Genomic DNA, 20,291 nt, shown 5'->3' with positions numbered 1-20,291 from the left:
TGTGTGAAAAGTGAAGAAAACATTCAGCCCAATGAAGATGCACTCAGCCTCAGGGGGGAAAACAGGAAGGCTTTCTTCTTTGGGGTTTTTCTTATCGTTTCTTTACTGAACGGTTCGTTCATGGTCATTGCAAAAAAGGGTCAGAGAGATATTGCGAACTTTTCAACAAAAACATCCCTCTGATTGTGCCAGTAGTCGGTTGATGGTGGTGAACGGGGGGTGCTCTGTGTCACTGCGGAAAATGGCGACATTTCTCATGGAATAATCGTCTGTCGGGTGGAGGAATATGAGCAATTGATTATGTCTCTCGCAGGGAAGTGCGTGCGGAAGAACAGGAACGAGAAGGAAACTTTTGACTCAAGGGAGGGGGATACGCTGATCGATGACGATTCGATCCCCTGACGGGAAGCACATCGCGAAAAGGCTCAATAGGGCACGATCGATGGGAGCCGTTGTTGTTGGGCAGATGCCGGGATGAAGATAGCACTGATTGGAATGTGGTCATTCCGAAGCGACAGGCGACAGGCATCTGGCAGTGTGTTGACGATGCACGAACAAGTTCGCTTTCCGCTCGTTCGTATGCCGGGTTGCTGCTGGGTTGCTCCCTTGGGACACCTTGGGAAAAGTCAATCGATACATCAAACTGCGCTCAAATGCGAAGAAAGTACACGATGGCACACGTAGAAAGTGCTGTTTGCTGCCCGGATCACTCCGAGCTGTGTCCACTTGAAGTGGACATTAAACGGGAACTTTGCGAACACGTTGCTTTCGAGCTTTTGGGGAACCGATTTTCGTCAGTTTTTCAACGTCAGATTAACATCCCATTCTAACGCCCCCTACGTCTTTCTAGATCGGAGATGATCAATAACGACGAATTCCACGGTTCATGTGCTCGATTCATTGTACAGTTTAAGGGCTATTTCCTTGCTACTTGCTGTAGGTTACACATCCCATCGCAGTATTTCCAAAAGCGCGCCGTCAAGTGGGTTGAATCTTTGTGCGTTCAAACTAGAGCAAACTAGCTGTCGCTTGAGAAGGGGTTACGACGACTGCACCAGGCTCAACATACCTCAACATTACTAATTGAAACATACGCAGTCAACCCTTCCGCCTAACCGGCTAACAAACACTCTAAATGAGCACGTTCTGCCTGTTGAAGGTAGCGCGATGCATGCTCATAATCGCGTGTGAATTGGAACTTTAATGGTATATCGAGCAACGCCTCCGCACCACTGACTTGCGGGGCAAGCGGCTTTAGGGATTGTTATTAGCATTGGGCCCCGTTGGGCCAACGTTTGCCGGATGCTGTTGCTTTGCGAGTGAGCGTTCCAATTGTGGCTCTCCGTGGCTTCGAAACAACCAGCAACATGCATAAGTTATACAACGTCAATTAGATATTCACTCCGCCAGTGTGTGTTTTACGCGTGTAGTGGCACTGGAAGCGTTTCCGGCTTGTTGAGGGTTTTTTTTAGAGCACGAACGACCCCGAGCCTTACCACTTCATACACTGGTGGAATATGTTTTAGTCATAATTTGCAAAAAAAAAAACACCCCAACGCCACGATCGCCACCAGCACCGGGAGAAGGTGCATGGTGATCGAGGCAATACAGCTTCTCGCCGACCTTCAACCCAGAGAGCACCCAAGAGCGTGTGTGTCGTTTTTTGCATTACTCCATTTTTAGTAATTATCACGAAACATAGCACTCACTGACTGGCTCACAGCTATTCACCATGGGATCATTTTATTTTGTGCATCTGTCTGTTATTAGATCACATTATTAGTGCGATGTGCTACGATTTACCTAATGGTCCTGCAGGATGTATCGGCGAGGTTTGCTCAATGCATCTTTTGACCTAAAACGCCCCCCCCATGGAAAAGTCCCGTAACAACGTACGAAGCCCCCCTTACAGACAGTCTCAGAGGGCTTAATCTCACTGCTAATACAACATCTCCTCCATCAGCTGCCGTATATACCGGTCTGTCAGTTTGTATCGAGATTTGGAACGCTTGCTCGTCTACACGACTGGATTGGAATCTGGAAAACGAGCCACGGATCGGCAATACAACACATATTGCTTGAATGCTCGATGCAGAGGTCAGGTAGGCAGCATTCGATCAGGCTGGATCGAGTTGAACTTAAGGGTAAAAATAAATGTGTAATAGAGCTTTACGATTATATTTTATCAAGCCGGTCAAACTGGCATTAACCACGACGGACCGTGGGGTGTTCCCGCGGGGTCACACACGCATCTCCGGGAAGGAAAACTACGTAGTTTCGTTGCAGTCGATCAGTTTTCTCTCTCTGTATATTGACGAAACCAATGTCGGTCACCCGTCGAGTGGGTGACCTGGAAAAAAGATTCTCCATTACACCTGGCACACCAGGCCCGTACCCGCGCGACCCGTCACAATAAAACAGTCGTGCTGTACCGTTTTGATCATTCCAGAGCGAAGATCAAAGGCGAGAGATGTGGTCCACCGAGACCGTTTTGCTTGGTGGTCGGTCGCAAATGAAGGTCTGCCCAGTGCATTGGCAGTTCTAGGCGTGGACTTCTTTGCAGCAAAGCAAAGAAAAAAAAGGGAAAGCTTGCTCCTACGGACAGATTTCCCGTTATCGTCCTGAAGATGAGCTCCTCCATTAGGGACGGCCGGGGACGGTGGGGCCGACTCGACCAATCAAGATCACCCGTAAATCATTCCGTCTATATATTTTGTGCGGTTTTTCGTCGACCGACGATAACCAAACAACCGACGGGTAGGATTTTCGTTCAAGTTTTCACCGCCCCTGACCGACTGTCACACGGGCGGCGGCACACGGAACGTCAATCAAGATTTGCAGAAAACGATAGAGAGCTCGTCAAAGCGGACACCCTTTGGCCGTGTGCCGTGCGCAAGCGTCCTTCACCGAGTTTGCCGAGACATTAATCATCGTCACTATCATTTTCCCAACCGGGGAAATTGTAGTATTTTTTTTTTTTGCCCCCAAACTCAGCAGAGTTGAGAGGTAAAACCATAATTCTGCTCCATGCAGGTGACAAGTGCATTTGCACTCATCGTATTAAGCGCATTTTAGGTTACTTTGTAAGCCCTTCGGTTGTGCGGTTTATCTTCACAGTCTGTCGATCGTGTGTTGAGTGGGACGACGCCGGGTACCACGGGCTTCATCTGGGCATCGATACATTCGGGATGCTCATGTTTGTGCGCGAGTCTCTGCGTGGGCACGCTGGAATCGTCTGCACCATGTCGCACCGGGACCTTCGATGACCCGGACAATGAGCGATTGCTTGCGTGTGTGTTTGGCTAATGCGACGACCTGGAAGCGACTCCACCAGTACCTACCGAATCAGATGCTCCACTTACGAACCCCGTGACGTTTGGTCGTCATTCCGGGAGCCTTTCGCCGACTTGGCGGCTGCGACCCCCAACGTAGACAGAGCATGGGATATTATGCATGTACTCGATTCTATTTTTCGCTTCTCTAAGCGACCAACTTCTTCGCACACGATCTCCGCTTACGGATCTCCGGTGGATGTAACCTTTTTTTGTTTTTTTGGAGGTACGTATAATTTGTGATATTTTTTCGGACAATTGCAACCTACAATAATATCTCACACCGAACCCCCGTCTTCGGTTTCGGTGGAGAGTTAATACGTCCGAGGTTACGTCCTACGATTCAGTTACTGCGATGCGCCCGCCAGTGTGCGCCTAAATGGGCCAACCTCACTCGGATGTCTATGATTAAGCGATAGCGATCTTCGGCCTCGATCTGTCGTTTGGGGAATTCGTTCGCGTGAAGACTCACACTTGATCGCTTGGGTCGATAGAAGCAGCAGCCTCCGGTAAATGCTGCACTGGTAGCAGGCAACAGGCAAGGGTGGCGATTAGTGTGTTTCGTGTTGCAAACACCTTCTATTTTCCTGCTCCCACACGTGGGTCATGCTGCGTCCTTCGTTTTGCGCGAGTCCCGCGTCCATTCTTCGAGCGGATAAATCTTGAAAAAGCAGCCAAATGAAGCTACGACCTGTTGCAAAATTCCTGCCTTTTCCACGGTAGAAGAGGCCGTGTGGGAGTGTGTGTTTTCTTCTGGCGCAGTCCTACAGAGAGTGTTGAAGATGAATTCGTGTACGACCGAACGGTTTTGCATACCAGAGGAAAACGGTTTGCGATTTCGAATGCCGGCAAGGCGAAAGAGCGTAATTAGTGGTGGAAGAATTCTTCCGATGCTGATGAATTTACTGCGATAAGAATAGCGCCAGTCGGAAATGAGGGCCTCGAGTGTTGGGTAGCAGTAAGTAAGTAAGACACGCTGCCGTCTGTGATTGTTTGAACGTTTCGTGGATCGATGGTGGTGGGTGCTCTTCGATGGTAAGGCGCCTTAATTCAGGCACGATCAAACTGATGATGATGATGATGATCATGACGAGGAAGGGAATGATGAAGATGACGATGATACTGGCGATGCTGACTATCCAATTATAAGCCCTTTTTCATAGGGACCCTAATCAAGGCAGGCAATCGCTCGTTCTCGGGAACTCGGAATGTTCCGTCCGAAATCGTGGCGTATAGGTGGAATAAGGAAATCAACGAAGAAGGAAGACGACGATAGGAAGGAAAGAATGATCGCCAGGCAGAAGATGCAATGGGAAAAAATCAGCTCAGAACGAAATAAAACAACGGAAATCATGTGATCGATAATTGGTCAACAATTTTATGTCGCTCAGAATTGCGCGCCCTGACTATTTATGGACGCACACACATAACTGTGCTTGGGAAAAAAGGGGTTACGCGACGAAGGGAAGGGAAGGAAAATAACGATAGGATGGCCCTACGGTGGGTCGAAATAATGCACGGTGACACACTGCCTGCTGGCAGCGTTCCGGGCAGAAGCTGCCCTTTTGGCTCGGTTCTCTCAAGCCGCAGCAACCAATTTGAATGTGAGTTTGAAAGGCAACGCGAAACAAATCGGACTGCAGATAAACTAGCAGATGGCGAATTAAAGCGCTGCAGCAAGCAGCACACCGTACGAAAGCGTCTGCAAAAAGCGTCGCATCCGCAGCAATCTATAAGCAATTAATTAAATAAAATTATCCTATCCAGCTAGGACGTATATGGTAAAAAATAGTTCGCGAAGTTCGCGATGGCACACGGTGGAACGCAAGTTAAGCAGCGTGGGAGCGTGGTCAGTGCCTGTTTTTTTGCCACCGGCTCCGATCGGACAATGTTTGGCGCATCAACCCACCCACGAAACGATCGATCGCAGACGCCCCGGGGTTCGGGTTTCGTGCAATGCAATTAGGGAAACAATGGCTAATAAACGTATCTAATTAGTGCACTTTCGCGCAACACTATCGGGCGCAGTTGCACTGCCCAAGTTGCTTGGTAGATAAATGGATAAATAGAGAGAGAAAGAGGCGAAAGAGGCTGGTGGTGATTTCCCTACATCCTTAAAAGGGAACGATTGTTACAGCGCGACTTGTTAGCGCATCCGCGTGGATAACTGATTGCAAAATGGAACCCGGAATAAAGCTCAGCTCAGCGCATTCCAGAACGTTCCTATGTCATTCAGGCTTATAACAGGTCGGCTGATAATTGTTTGGCCTAGCACATAGATCGCGCTAGTAGATTTAAATCCATATCATTTTTAATTTGTAGCAACCTTCAAACAAGTTCTGTCAAAATTTGACAGCACTCGGACAATAACCAAGTAGGCTAAAGCATTTTGTGTGACGCAACTTTTGTGCTTTGAGTAATCATGGAAAGGAAGGGATTTCGCGTGATGATAAAGTATTTGTTTTTGAATGGGAAAAATAGAGTCGAAACCAAAAATTGGATTGATGAAGAGTTTTTGGACACTGCTCTACAAAAATCAACCATCTAATATTGGTATGCTAAATTAAAACGTGGTGAAATGAGCACTGAAGATGGTGAACACAGTGGACGCTCAAAAGAGGTGGTTACAGAAAGGAATATTTAAAAAAAATCACAAATTTATTAAAAGAAACCATAATGTGAAGCTGATCGAGATAGCTGACACCCTAAAGATGTCTAAGGAACGTGTTGGACATATCATTTGGAGTATTTGGATATGAGAAAGCTCTGTGCAAAATGGCTGCCGCGCGAGCTCACATTTGACCAAAAACAACAACGAATTGATGATTCGGAGCAGTGTTTGGAGCTGTTTGAGCGAAATAAATCCGAGTTTTTGCGTCAGTATGTTACCATGAATGAGTCTTGGCTACTCCACTTCACTCCAAAGTCCTGCTCCAAAGCGGGGAAAACGCAACAATCAGGTGGGAAGGTTATGACGTCAGGTTTTTGGGATTCGCAAGGAATAATCTTCATCGACTATCTTGAGAAAGGAAAAACCATTAATTAGGACTAGTTATTGCAAGATCAAGTTATTGGAGCGTTTGAAGGACGAAATTGTCAAAAAACGGCCATATTTAAAGAGAAAAGAAAATTGCTTCACCAAGACAACGCACCGTGCCACAAATCAGTGAAAACAATGGCAAAAATTCATGAATAAGGCTACGAATTGCTTCCCCACCGATCGTATTCTCCAGATCTGACCCCCAGTGACAATTTCCATTTCTCAAATCGCAAAAGGATGCTCGGTGGGAAGAAATTTTCGTCGGATGAAGAGGTGATCGCCGAAACAAAGCCCTTTTTTGAGGCAAGGAGCAAATATTACTACAAAAATGGTATCGAAAAATGGATCGAAAATCGGTGTATCGCCCTTGAAGGGACGTTAGTTGAATATAAAAAAATAATTTGGCCAAAAAAGAGTAGGCCAAACAATTATCAGCCCACCTGTTACACTGTGACATCCGTTCCTAACAAAAAAATATGGCTTTTAATTAACAGCCAATCTGATGCCACCAAGCGAATACAGTTTGTAATTGTAGTTATTCCCCATGTTTCGTAAACAGCACCACAGGATCATTTCATTTAACCAAGAGCTTCTGAGGGTGCTTGCTACTAGAAATGAGCCTGAAGATTACTTGTTTTTAATTTTGTTTAATTTATGATTCTCATTTTCGTGATGTATCACCTGCCGCACTTCGTTGCACCGGAACGTTGCAAACGGTCGCTTACGGATCTCGGTAAAACATCAAACAGAAGGGAGCTGGCGGTGGAATTGGTGTATGGAACACAGTGTCCCATGTCATTTACGTGACACTCAAAACCTGATTTTATGAAGATAAAAAGACAAAAAAATAACCCAGCACTACCGGTCGCTTCCGCAGATGTGCTGCGATGTGGAGTGGATTATCTTTTTCATAAACCCGGTGCAACTACGCGAAACTTAACGCCGGGAATGGGGAGATAAATAATCTGCCAATGGAGAGAAACGGTTTGGAGATATTCCGACGCTAATGGAGTGGCGTCCAGTTTCGATGAGAAGCAGTTCAATAGCATGCCGCAGTGTTTTTTTTTTCTTCCCTTCGCGTGTATCATCCTCCCACCCCCCCCAAGTGTCAGCCATATTGTTCGTCTGGATTGCACGATCTAGGGGGTGAAGAAAGAAAAAAAACCGTTCCGTCGGTACTAGTGGTCCCTTGACGCGGCAGTGCACCATAAGAAAATCATCAAACCACTTAATAAACCTACTAATTTACAAACCACTTCACTCGCAGTGAAGGTCCGAAACGTGCATCCAGCTTGGGGCCGGCGTTGTAAAAAGGCGGACGAAACAGCAACGTCATAAATCGCACGATCGAACGAGCGCGTATGGGGTGGCCACCCACCCACCCACCATCCTCGCCCGCTGTAAGTAGGTGCCGGGGTTCGGAAATGGGGTCCTTCTGCCCGATCGACGGGACCCGCTGCCTTTTGTTGGCCCCGTGGGTGTCCGAAACTGCGAAACAAAACCAGCACCAATAGCCACGAACACGAACAAGCATCTTCTGCTAGCGTTTGCCAAACCACTACCGGTTGGCCGCTAGTTGAAACTGCGTTTGCTACAAAAAAAAAACGATCAGCAAATAGCACAATCAAACCGGAAAAACGTTCCACGTTCACCTCGAACCGTTCGCGATAGTCCGAAGAATTAGGCTCGTTATGGCGAGCGGGCGGTGTCGAGCGGCAATCGTGCGAAGGTGCGAAGTAATCCAACACACACCGAACCGAAAAAAAAACCTGCTTTCCGAATGTGCGGAAAGCACCCCGGGGGAGGGGGCTTTGGTCGTAGGACAAACGTTTCGCATACGGCACACGGCGTCGATCGAACGATTAAAACCAGGGTACTGTTAAGTAGCATAAATTCCAATCAGATCCACACACACCGTGTGCCGGGAAAGCGCCCCCCTCCCCCCTCCCTCACCCACCGGCGTTTGCCAATAAACCGAACTTCAACATTCGCATTCCGGGATTGGGTGGCCAGCTGCGGTCCTCTGCTAAGGTGCTCCAATTACACACTGGGCAACGCTGGGCAGATTGAACATTTCCGGGAGCGGTACCACATTCAAATTTGTGGGGCGTATCGAATTGTTCTTGTCAGAGTCACGAGCTGAAGCGAGTGGAAGCAGAATTAACAGTAGTGTTGTGTTTTGTCGTAAATTGTTGCTCAACATTCCAGCGACAACTAGCGAGGTGGTGGTGGTGGCCTCGTAATTTAATACGCCTTAACCTACACTTTTCGCTCTTTTTCGAGCTAGTTGCTGTATAACAAGATTTAACATATAAAGCAAAGCTACGGTGTGGAGAGAGAATAAATGTAATGTTTACCATCGTTGCCCTCCGCATCATCTCAATGTTGTCTGTTTGTTCGCTAAACTATCTGAAAGCGAAAGTCGGGTCGGGGATTGCATTGTTAGGAGATGGTGGAAAATGGTGGAGGTAGCGACGAGTGTGGTGGTGTTTTTTTTTGCTTTCTTCGGATTGAAGATCTGCTTTTTTTTTACCAAGCCCAGCATATAATTGTGACGGGATAGAGAAATATACTAAAAAAAAAAATAGCGCATCAATCAACCAGTGTACGCATGCACAATGGCCCACAATTACCATCAAACAACGACGAGCTTTGTCGGGGAGTGAGAAGGGGGGGGGGGGAGGGGGGTGGGGGGGGGGCTGTGTGTCAGGAAGGCAAAAACTATCCAACGCTCTTCCGGACCATTTAGCCCGTCGTAGCAAACCCTCCGACCCCCCGGACAACCCTACCAGCATCCGATCGTGTGTCAGGGGTGGAAACAATGAATGAAATTTCATGTGCGGGAGCCGTTTTTGGATTTTTTTGTTGTAAGTTGTTGGAAGATAGGTTTGAATTATTTCTTCTTTTTTTTTTGTTCGAGGTGGCGTTAGTCCGGTGCGGCCGCGAAGTTTGCTTATTGTTTTGTTGTTTTGCGGTGGTGCACGCATTTCACTTTTCACCGTTGATTGGCAGTATGAATGATGATCGTGATGATCGCCGAATGTGGCGGTTCTCGCGCCTTGAAGATGACCGCGAAAGATCCATTTTATCGCGCACCAATCGAGAGCCGCGCGCGAAAGATCGCACGCCCTTTTTCCCGCCGCGAATTGCCCGCCACCACCACCGGCAGGGACGGACGCCATTGAAAAGCGATCGTCCGCGGGGTTTGGAAAGGTTCGTAGGTGGTGGTGGTTCATCGTTACGAGCCGAAAATGATTTTATTTAATTCGATAATGATATTTATCAAGTGCCCGATCATGGTGAAACTGTGTCGGTACCGGAACCGAAATAAAAATGCAGGAGAAACCCATCCCGCTGGCCGATGATGGCTTCTTGTTTCGGTTCCAGTTCTTTTTCGACCCTTGTACTTTGGCCACCTTGCCGGATTTGAACATGCGAGCATAAGCTGCCGGCCAACACAATAGCGGAAGTGGTTGCAATCGTGACTGTTTAGGGTAGGCAAAATAAACCGGCCACAAATAGTGTATCGTGCCACCCCGACGCTTGAACACCGGGATGATTGGGTCATCGGGGGATGGAAGACGATTAAATCAACACCGTGTTAGAGCGCGGCTGCGGGTGAAAGTGTTGCCCAGTTCGCGTGTTGAAGTGTATCTTAGCCTATGGTACTCGCCTCAACCCGTAATCCTTTAACGTGTAATCAACTCGTGAAACAGGATTGATATGGAATTTAGAGCCCAAATTGTGATCCGATAAACTCATATCTTTACTGTCACTCATCCACCCGGCACGCGGGTGCACACAATCACTGTGCCTGTAGATTACAACCTATCGGTAGCGCGCTGATGATAAGCTGTCCGAAATTGAGCTGCAACAAACGTGGTGTGCGTGACTTTGCTTTCCTGCCCAACTGACCCGATGTCGGCAAACTTCGCACGGAAAGGAGCACAACAAACGCATCGAAACGCACGATGCACTATCACTCACTCACGCAGGCATGGGTCCGCGTAAAGATGGGTTTGATTCCGACAATGCCCTATGCCATTTGTACGAAAGTGTTTGCTAGCCACCATCGCGCCATCACCCGCGGGGGATGGATGGCTTGGTTTTTCGTCAAACTTGAAGGGTTCTTATTTTGGGTGATGTCTCTGTTATTAAAGCGTTCCTCTAACAGGACTTGACAATTTCATACTGTTTAGAAAAGGTGTAAAAGAAACGCAACAGGAACCCTTCACATAACGAACTAGGGTGATGAAAAACGTGTCACGATCACGACACCAATTTTGATGATTTTGGGAAAGTAAGAATATGGACATGGACACAGCGTTCAAGTAACGAGGGATCGAAAGGGTAGCAGACAAAGCTTTTGTCATTGAAGTGAAATTTATTCCTACAGATGTTTAGTAGCAATATAAATTTATATAGAGAAATGTATTAACAACAATCATAACTAATGAATATTTCATTTTTTACATTCCGTTCCTTAGCACCAAATTATTATCGCTATACAAATTTTAGTCGCATAACGTTTCCATGGTCACATTATTTCCCGCACCCATGGATCTTTTTTATTTGTGTGAAGCCTTCTATGATCCCCTCACCAACAATTTATTTTTCCATGTATACTATGATTTTACCAAATGGAAGTTTTTTACACGTATCGACTTCCACAGACGCGCAATTTGAGAATGTTTTTAATTGTTGTCCTTGGGTATTCGCGCGTTTTCTAGCAGGATTCTTCGCAAGATATTTTCAAAACGATTTTAATTTTGGTTGGTGATACAGTTCCCCCATCATATGCCACTGGACCGCTCCAAAGCTTCCAAGTGTAAAGTGAGCGCAGGACTCATTATCCTGATTAATACGAATCAACGAAGACTACAAAATGACTATTGAACCCACAAAGGTAGCAGCATAGAAAAGGATACCATGTTTTACAGCATCTTATATTATATAGGTATTTAAGAACGTGTTTTACTGCTTGGTTCGCTGCAATTCTTTATAATTTTACCATCAGATACTTCAGTTGTTGTTGTTGTTGTGCTCTATTGTTTACTTCTCTGTTTATATAGAGCAAATTTTATCAAACCAGACAACCAACAGTCTGGGGACGCAGAATTTTGTGGAGAATAGTTTCAATGGCCAAGATGCCATCAAATGCTAATAGGCAAAATACTTAATATTGCCATAAACTTCCGGAAAACATCTTTTGAATGAAAGGCTCGGTTAAATCATAGGCAATAATCGTCAGTTCAAATCATACCAGCCAAGAGAACTGGCTGCCATCATCTTCTTGGTCATTATACTTCACCGGATATTTCGGGTTTGTAATTGCAGAATTGTTGCCGTCAATGTATGGAGTTTTTACGAGACGAGAAGATGTTTGTAACGTAAAAATTTTTGGTAGATCATCTGTGCTAAATCATCCATTACACATACTGAGCGGAAAATCAAGCGATCTAGGCCTGCTAATTCTGGGCTTTTTTAACTTTATTTACCCGTAACCTGGATAGTTGTTCCTGGCAACGAGGGATTGGTTCGGATGTAAATTTGTACCGGTCCTGTCGAACGAAGACTGGGGCCGCTACCAAATATATTACCAGGCACATCTGATAAAATGGCACCGTATGAAATCTAAACGTGTATGTGCCTGTGCACATGGAAAGGCATGACTCAAATCTGAGGAATCTGAGGAAAAAGTCTGATAAAAACTTGGATAATCAGTGGTACTTCAGCATTACAGTCCAGGTGGGAACTAAACGCAAACAGGACGTGTCGTATATTTATACGATACATTTCGTATTCGTGATAACTGACCAAGGTTCGGGACCTATCAACTACAATGACCAAATATCTAAGACACGACGCAAGATGTCCAGATCAGAGGAATGGCTATATCAGACTAAGAGACGAACGAAGCCGCTAAGGCTCAAGGTCTGTTAAAACCTAAAACAACAACAAAAGCTCTATGTGACTTGGAATATGCTTTGCTAAATAGTTTTTTATGAGAGCCAAAGTGTCTCGAGGTGGGAAATTTGATAATTTATTAAAATAAATAAAATAAAATAACACCTTCCATCAATTGGGAAGAAAACCTCTTTTTAAACATCATTGAGTTTACGTACACAACGGAATTCTGTTGCATAGCCCTGTAACCGGGCCAATTAGCTTATCTAAAACAAACAGAAAAATACATATGCGCGTTTTGCAGTAACTATGCAATTGTATTGTTTTCATAGTAAAACACATTTTGCCGCTCGAAGAAGATCTTTAAACACGCGAGTTGATATGGATGGCCAAAACACCGTCGTATGCATTGGATGGCAGAACAATCTGGGCGCGTCCATCACCACCGACTGTGATCGAGTTGCCGGTACATGCTCCATTCACAAGATCACCAGAAATCACATCGCAGTACGTTCCTGCCGGCAGACATGTCTGCAGATTCTGGCTTAAGTCAAACGGTTCCAGATTGAAGGCGATGAAGCCACGGGAGCCTCGGCAGAACGCCATCTGGTAGTTACCATTGTCCCACCAGTCGTTAATTTGCGTGCCAGCGACAGCATTGCGAAAACCTATCATATTGTAAATCTGACGCCATCGGTGTTCGCATACCCACCCTGCACCGCACGAGTTGTCCGGATTGAACGTCGGCGATAGCAAGTTTCCGTTGGCATCTTGCGGGGGACCTTGCTCCGAATCGCTGAACGAGAACGAGCTCATAACGCGTACAATTCCGAACGGATGTGCCAACATGAAGGCCGTGGCCATTTTGTAATTTCTTGGAACCTTGTAGGTCAGTACGTCCGAACCACCACCGCCATGACCGCGCTGATTGTCGTGGTTGTCAATGAAGACGAGTGCGAGATGCGATGGCAGAAAGCCCCAACCGGTGCCCCAGTTCGTCAGGTGTCGAAAAGGATTGCTGCCACGGAAAACACGTCCAATCTCAGCCGAATGGCGAAACTCGGTGATCGTGCCCAGGTGCGTGTACTCCTCGCGCGTTACTGCCTCACCGCCCAGATCGATCACCTCCTGCGTGAGGAAGGGACGAGCGTTCGGTGGGAAGCCGTGCGACGTTGGCAGATTGTCCATACGGCTGTAGATGGCCTGCAGATCTCCGGGCCACATGTGCTTGACGGCATCCACACGGAATCCCGCCACACCAAGGCCGATCAGATGATTCATTAGTTCCACAATCTTATCGCGCACCCACGGGACACCCTGGTTCAAATCGGGCAAGTTGACCAATTGGCAGTTACGAACCATGATGGGATCGTTGTAGTTTGTAATTAGACAGGGCGGGTTGAAGTCCGTCACACTGAATGGTACGCCTGGGAACGCGAAGTTTGGCCGGTTAGCTGTACTGCCAGCAGTGCCACCTTCTCCGACCATATCAGCCATGTGGTTGATAACCAAATCCACGTAGATACGAACACCGACATCGTTACAGCGACGGACCATGCTTGCAAACTGAGCTTCCGTTCCAGAACGCGTCTCCAGGCGGTAGGACATCGGTTGATACCGCTCCCACCATGGCCTCTGAAAGCTTCCCCCAATGACGGCGTTCTCAGTCGGCGGTGACACTTGCACGCCGGCGTATCCGCGGGGCGCTAGAAAGTTCTCGCATTCTGCCGCAATGTCGTCCCATTTCCACTCGAAAAGATGCACAATACCGCTCCGGTCAGCCCGCTGATGGGTGTTGAACTGGGCTGTGGCTAGTGTGGCACACACCGCTAGCAACACTACGGCAGCACGCATCGCTACTACTTTTTTGCTACACTTTGATGAATTTTTTTACATTGTGCGACTGGTTGCAGTGTTATAAATACTTCTGACTCCTTGTAGCAGGTTGCGCCGGATTTATGATAAGATAAGGAAACGGATTACATTTCGATTAACCCGTCAGTGTTCATGTTCCGATTCTTCTAGTAAGTTTCGTCAAATCAATGGCAACAAAAATCCCACGATCATCATATTGCGATAAAAATAAGCGTATCGGCCGTGTAGGTAAATAAACTTCTTCATCAATGAAAGATAACATTGATAAGATAAGAAATTTTACACGCTTTCTTTCACAGACCGACCAACTCGAACAGGCGTTCAACCGCAAAAATGTGCTTTGAAAAATCGCGCAACATTGTTGATTTCTATTAATAAGGTATTCTAAATTTTTAAAACTAGTAATAAGGAAAAGCATGCTATGAAAATAAATAAAAAAAGCCTGGTAAGGTTACACAGCCTGACAGAATTGGCACTCACAAAATTGTTGGATACCGTAGAGTGCGTTGCGTTGCACTATCAAACTCACGCTTTTTCTTATTTGCCTGTAATAACTCGTCATTATCATAAATGATAACACATAATAGTAACACAATAATAGTTAAATATCACAAATAACTTGTAATAATTAATTCCCATATCAGACGAGATCATTCTCTTTCCGACGATATTAGTTTTACTGTATCATCTGGTCGAGCGTTTGAAATAAAAATGACCAATTTTAAGTAAACGCTACCAAACGCGCACATTTTTAAAATTGATCAAATAAATTTCTGACTTTGTATGAAAATAACCCAAAGGACATATTCTTCCGATTTGGATAATTTCAGTAAAACTTTATTGAACAGGATATTGTCAGCAGAGATGACCGTACCATTACCAAAAGCCAAGACAGAAATGACCCTCGTCGCATAAACCGAAAAGAACATCGTTCCACACTGAACACAACTCTGGTGTGTTTTTGAATAACTGTTGTAACTAATGTAATGACTGATGCGTCGATCTGATTTCAAACGGATCGAAATGTAAGAAAAATATAATAATTATTGCAGAGAATTACGACAATTGTTTCATAACATTTTGTATTTTTATTCCGTCCGGTTCATTCGTGGAGTGCAAATGTTACGAATTTTATCAGTAGATTTTTAACAGTTTAACAGTTTAACAGTTTAACAGTTTTTATAATCAGAGACGTTCAAAATTTTCAACTGGTCTTTTTCTCGATTGCAACAGGAATAAAAGGCTCGATCCTCGAAATGCAGCCCTTTTTTTTGCATTGCTGGTGGCGCCCTCTAACGTCATTTGTTCTAAGCTCCGATTCTCCAGATGGACAGGTTACCACGTAGCCAGGATTGTCCATCCTTGCTGCGGGGGTTTGATCCGAATAGGATTTTTCCTCGGTCCTGTCACCTCTTTATTGTATCTTTATTTATTTATTTTATTTTATTTCATTGTATCTTTTTATTGTAAAGAATGTCAAGTTGATGGTGGTACCAATAGTGGCCTAGCTAACAAATAGCCCTACTAACTTTCCCAGGGGTGACGTACTGATAGGTGATCGCACCGCTACAATGACGATCTCTATGAGCTCTACGGTGAACTTATTGTCGTAAAGCGGGTTAGATCTGACCGGACCTGACGGTAGGCTGGTCACGTCATGAGAATGATACTGGACGACCCAAAACGTAAAGTCCTTTTAGGTCGCGGATATGGACAGAGGAGGTGTGGATTGAGAAGGAGTAACGGCCTTTGATACGTCCGCAAGAAAGCCAAGGATAATGGATTGGAAGACGATGGCGCATATTACGTTACTTATTATATTGATATTGAACAGTGCAATTACTGTCCGTTAACCATTGTATGATATTCGCCTCTACGTGCAATGTAATTTCTCACATTGAATGTCGAATCCAAAAGGAAAGCGTTAAAGCGGGAAAAAGCAAACAAATGTGATGTTTCAATGGCACACGAAAAAAACCATATTATCGCAAAATTTTGAAAATAACTGCTTTATTCTGTTATGTTTTCTTTTTATATCATCTGGGTTGGCCCGTTATGTTGCTTTATGTTGTTGAGTTGACACAATATCATACATTACATTTTGTTACGTTCAGAATGGGAGTTGTTTTCCCGTTTAATATGCAACATACATTTACACCAACACCAGTAACGATATAAGTGGTCGATGTTTATCAACAATTGAAGGAGCAATAATTACATATCTCATCCATCTCGTAGCGTACATCGCAAAAGATTGGCCGAACAGGGGCATTTTTCGATGATTGACACTTGCCAAAAAGAAAAAAAAAAACAAAGGTTCTTCTTCACGTTCGGGATGGTACGGCGTATAAGAAGACAAAAAACTTTCTCCACCAATTATGGCATTGTTGTTGCATTTTCCGAATCGCTTTGCCGAACCTACGTGAGCATTGTGCTAAAGCATTCAGAGAGGATCAATTTTTTCGAAGGTTCGAGTTACACCATCCACCCTCTCGAATGGTTATTTGAAGGCGTCCTATGTCCGGAAGGTGGGAACGCTTGGTTCGAACAATTAAGGTGCGATCTTCATGCGATACGTTGAGCGTGGCTTCGGACGAGGGGAAAACCATCTCTCCCGTGAATGGTTGATGTGCGCCTGCACCGTGTGCTGTCCAGCGCAGTTCGGTGCCAGCAAAGAAGTAAGGTCAGTTTTAACCCAATTCACACGATTAATAGCGCGCGGTTGATTAAATCTCTGGAACCCTTCGAAAAGGGACGTACAAGTCCGCCGTTCCTCCTGTTTCCCACTGCATGAAAAACGCACCAGACGCTCAATTGGCTGTTCACATTTCGCATCCCTGGGCACGCTCCCACTGGTGGTGAGCGCATCCCACTTTTTGCCGGATCCATCGATGTTTAACTGACTCAAGATCGCACAGTAGCAGCCTTACTACCGACGCATGCCCAGAACCGAAGCCTGACGAATACTGTCGAGACAATGAGCCAACAACTTTTCATTCATTTACTGATGGTTTTGTGTCTTGCTCTTTATTGATACCGATCCGTTTTTTTTCATTCGGTATGCGGTGTCGAGGCACCGAGAGGTAGAAATAAAAAAATACAAACTTTAGTAGGACGTCCTTTCTTTTTGCTTTGGGATAAGATATCGTTTCACAAGAGCTGCTACAGGTAGCAGATCTGCAAGCGATGGACGACTTCACAGAAGCGCTGTGATTTGCATTTGACATTTAAATTATACACAGAATCCAAAACCTCGTGCTCGCTAGGTTAACAAATTCCGACCCGATCGCCCTGGACCTAATGACTATTAGTTGCTTTTTTTATTAATCCATGATCACTCGGTTGCCCTTTCGAGCGTAAGAGATTGGATATTGAATTTTCTTTTTGTTTATCTAATTGGGTTAAAGATCCTAAACACAATGTATAGCCAATGATAGACGGTAAATGGAAGAAGAATTGTTGGCATTAACTTTAAACCGGAATCACTTGTTAAAGTAAGGCGAATTACTTTCGGTTTTGAAGACCACAGATGATCGTTCAGGCGGCTGGAAACTGAGAAAGGAACCGTCCTGCACAATAATTAGGGCATTGGAAATAAGCGACCGTGTTAGGCAGATGCGGCGATATGGTTTGAGACATGGTAATAGATTAGAAAATGGGGCGACTCGGTGGTGTATTGGTAGCGACGCCGGTCTTTACACGACAGGATCGAGGATAAATCCCATCCGGAAAAATGCTTAAACCTTTTGAGGTTTTTGTGCCGATAAAAGAGAAGAATTAGTTAGAATAATAATAAAACAGAGAGCGGATCATTTGCGCACGTGTGTTTTATTAAAATTTGTACTTTTATTCCATCCAGTTCATTAGTGGAGTGCAAATATTACACTTAAGTTACAAGGGATCCTTACAATCGGGACTGTAAAAGAGAATAACGAGAGAAAATAATATTATCAACTGAGCAGGGACAATGTGTTGCGGGAGAACTTTTTTCCACTCGAGGATACTCACATTGGCGTGAATGGCCAGGACACCATCGTCGGCGTTGGCGCTAATGAAGATATTGGCACGACCATCTCCACCAACAGTGACGCTAGCGCCAGTGCAGCTGCTTCCCGACTTGCTGCCCGAGATCACGTCGCAGTACGTGCCCGCCGGTAGACAGGTCTGCAGACTTTGATTCAAATCATAGCCCTCCAGATTGAATGCGACGAAACCACGTCCACCGCGGCAGAAAGCGATCTGGTTACCACCATTGTCCCACCAGTCGTTCAACGAGGTGCCGGATACAGCGTTGCGGAAGCCAACCATGTTATAGATTTGGCGCCACCGATGCTCACAAGCCCAGCCACCGCCGCATGAGTCGTCCGCGTTAATGATCGGGGAGCTTAGGTTGCCGTCACCGTCAGCTGGCGGTCCTTGGTCACCGTCGTTGAAGAAGAACGAGCTCATGACGCGGGGAATACCGTAGGGATGAGCCAACATGAAAGCGTTTGCCATCTTGTAGTTCTTGGGCACCTTGTGCGTGAGGACCTCTTCGCCACCCGCACCATGGCCGCGCTGGTTATCGTGGTTATCAACGAAAACGAGCCCAAGATGAGAAGGCAGGAAGCCCCACTCGGGTCCCCAGTTAACGAGCCATCGAAGCTGGTTATGTCCGCGGAAGGCACGTCCAATCTCAGCCGAGAATCGGAACTCAGTAACCGTACCGAGATGGGTGTATTCGTTCTTACTGATCGCCTCACCGCCCAGATCGATCACCTCCTGCGTGATGAAGGGACGAGCGTTCGGTGGGAAACCGTGCGACGTTGGCAGATTGTTCATACGGCTGTAGATGGCCTGCAGATCTCCGGGCCACATGTGCTTGACGGCGTCCACACGGAAGCCGGCAACACCATAGTTGATCATTTTGTTCATCAATTCGACAATCTTGTCACGCACCCAATTGTTGCCCTGGTTCAAATCCGGCAGTCCTACCAGCTGACAGTTACGAACCATGATGGGATCGTTGTAGTTGGTAATCGAACACACCGGGTTGAAGTCATTGGCGCCGTATGGCACAGCCGGGAAGTCCATGGCCCCAGCGTTTGCCGTCGATCCACCGGTGCCCCCGTTCGTACTAATAGCAGCCATGTGATTAATGACCAGATCGACGTAGATGCGTACACCTACCGCGTTACAGCGGCTAACCATGCTCGCAAACTCCGACTCACTGCCCGACCGGGTGTTGAGGTTGTAAGAGATGGGTTGGTAACGTTCCCACCACGGGCGGGGAGGACTCCATACGACGGCGTTCTCAGTCGGTGGGGACACTTGCACCCCTGCGTACCCTTTCGGTGCGAGGAAGGTTTCGCACTCCCTGGCAATATCGTTCCACTTCCACTCGAACAGATGTACGATGCCGCTACGATCGCCCCACTGGTGTGTATCGAACTGGCCACTCACTGCCACGGCCAGGACCGTCAGCAGCATGCACACAAAGCCACGCATTTCGGTAGTGTCGTTGTCACTGTTTGATTCGCCGAAGGTTTAAGCCGGTTGGAACAGAAGTCCAAACTGTAGCGTTTGATGGTGACTTTGACAGCTTTTATACAACCGCTGGTACCAGCACACTGATAACGATAGCTTCTCTATTGAACCCCAAGACCACTACGATTGCATTCCGGTGGTTTCTTATCACCGCAAAACATAATATCAATCAACTCATCTACGCGACGTTCAAGTGTGTTCGTTTGCGTACTGGAGCAGTACCGACATATGCGCCGCTGTGACCTTGCCTTTCCTCACATTAGCGTTTCTGCGTCGATTCTCATGTTACACACAATTCATCCGGTAATATTTACAGCCATGCCAATGTATGCGTCTTATCAACTTCTCTGTTATTCAGCAAAGAATGGAAGATCTTCGAGGAAGCGAGGGGGACACGCTGTCGCTGGAATCTCGACCCTTAACTGATCGTGATTGTTTTTAGGAAGATGCGTCCGACGTGCAGTCTGACAAACAACCTTTGCACGATTAAAGATAGTCTAGAGAAGGTGGGTAATAATTAGTAGCACCCTTCTCCTCCCCATTCCATTTTGATACAGATATTATGTTTCGATAAGATAAAACAGGCGCTGTTAATTGCCACCGTACCCCAC

General features: G+C 46.1%; 3 protein-coding genes across 3 annotated transcripts in view; all 3 read right to left on the bottom strand.

The window, feature by feature from the left end:
- LOC128299481 (autophagy-related protein 16-1) overlaps positions 1–20,291 on the bottom strand; it is a 244,558-nt gene that overhangs the window by 21,015 nt on the left and 203,252 nt on the right. The window lies entirely within an intron of this gene.
- LOC128299483 (alpha-amylase 1-like) lies at positions 12,643–14,133 on the bottom strand. The gene has a single exon (XM_053035467.1). It carries the CDS (start codon positions 14,131–14,133, stop codon positions 12,643–12,645), a length of 1,491 nt encoding a protein of 496 aa, XP_052891427.1.
- LOC128299482 (alpha-amylase B-like) lies at positions 17,180–19,696 on the bottom strand. The gene is made up of 2 exons (XM_053035466.1): positions 18,163–19,696; positions 17,180–18,070 (listed from the first exon to the last, which is right to left on the bottom strand). Exons 1-2 carry the CDS (start codon positions 19,639–19,641, stop codon positions 18,059–18,061), a joined length of 1,491 nt encoding a protein of 496 aa, XP_052891426.1. The 5' UTR covers positions 19,642–19,696; the 3' UTR covers positions 17,180–18,058.

This window comes from Anopheles moucheti, chromosome 2 (assembly GCF_943734755.1).
Source record: "Anopheles moucheti chromosome 2, idAnoMoucSN_F20_07, whole genome shotgun sequence".
In the NCBI taxonomy this organism is placed as follows: domain Eukaryota; kingdom Metazoa; phylum Arthropoda; class Insecta; order Diptera; family Culicidae; genus Anopheles; species Anopheles moucheti.
The sequence above is the reverse complement of the archived record's forward strand: the minus strand, read 5'-3'. Positions and strand labels throughout refer to the sequence as shown.

Excerpts from the sequence above, each read along its gene's own strand:
- LOC128299483 (XM_053035467.1), bottom strand. The coding sequence starts at position 14,133 with ATGCGTGCTGCCGTAGTGTTGCTAGCGGTGTGTGCCACACTAGCCACA.
- LOC128299482 (XM_053035466.1), bottom strand. The coding sequence starts at position 19,641 with ATGCGTGGCTTTGTGTGCATGCTGCTGACGGTCCTGGCCGTGGCAGTG.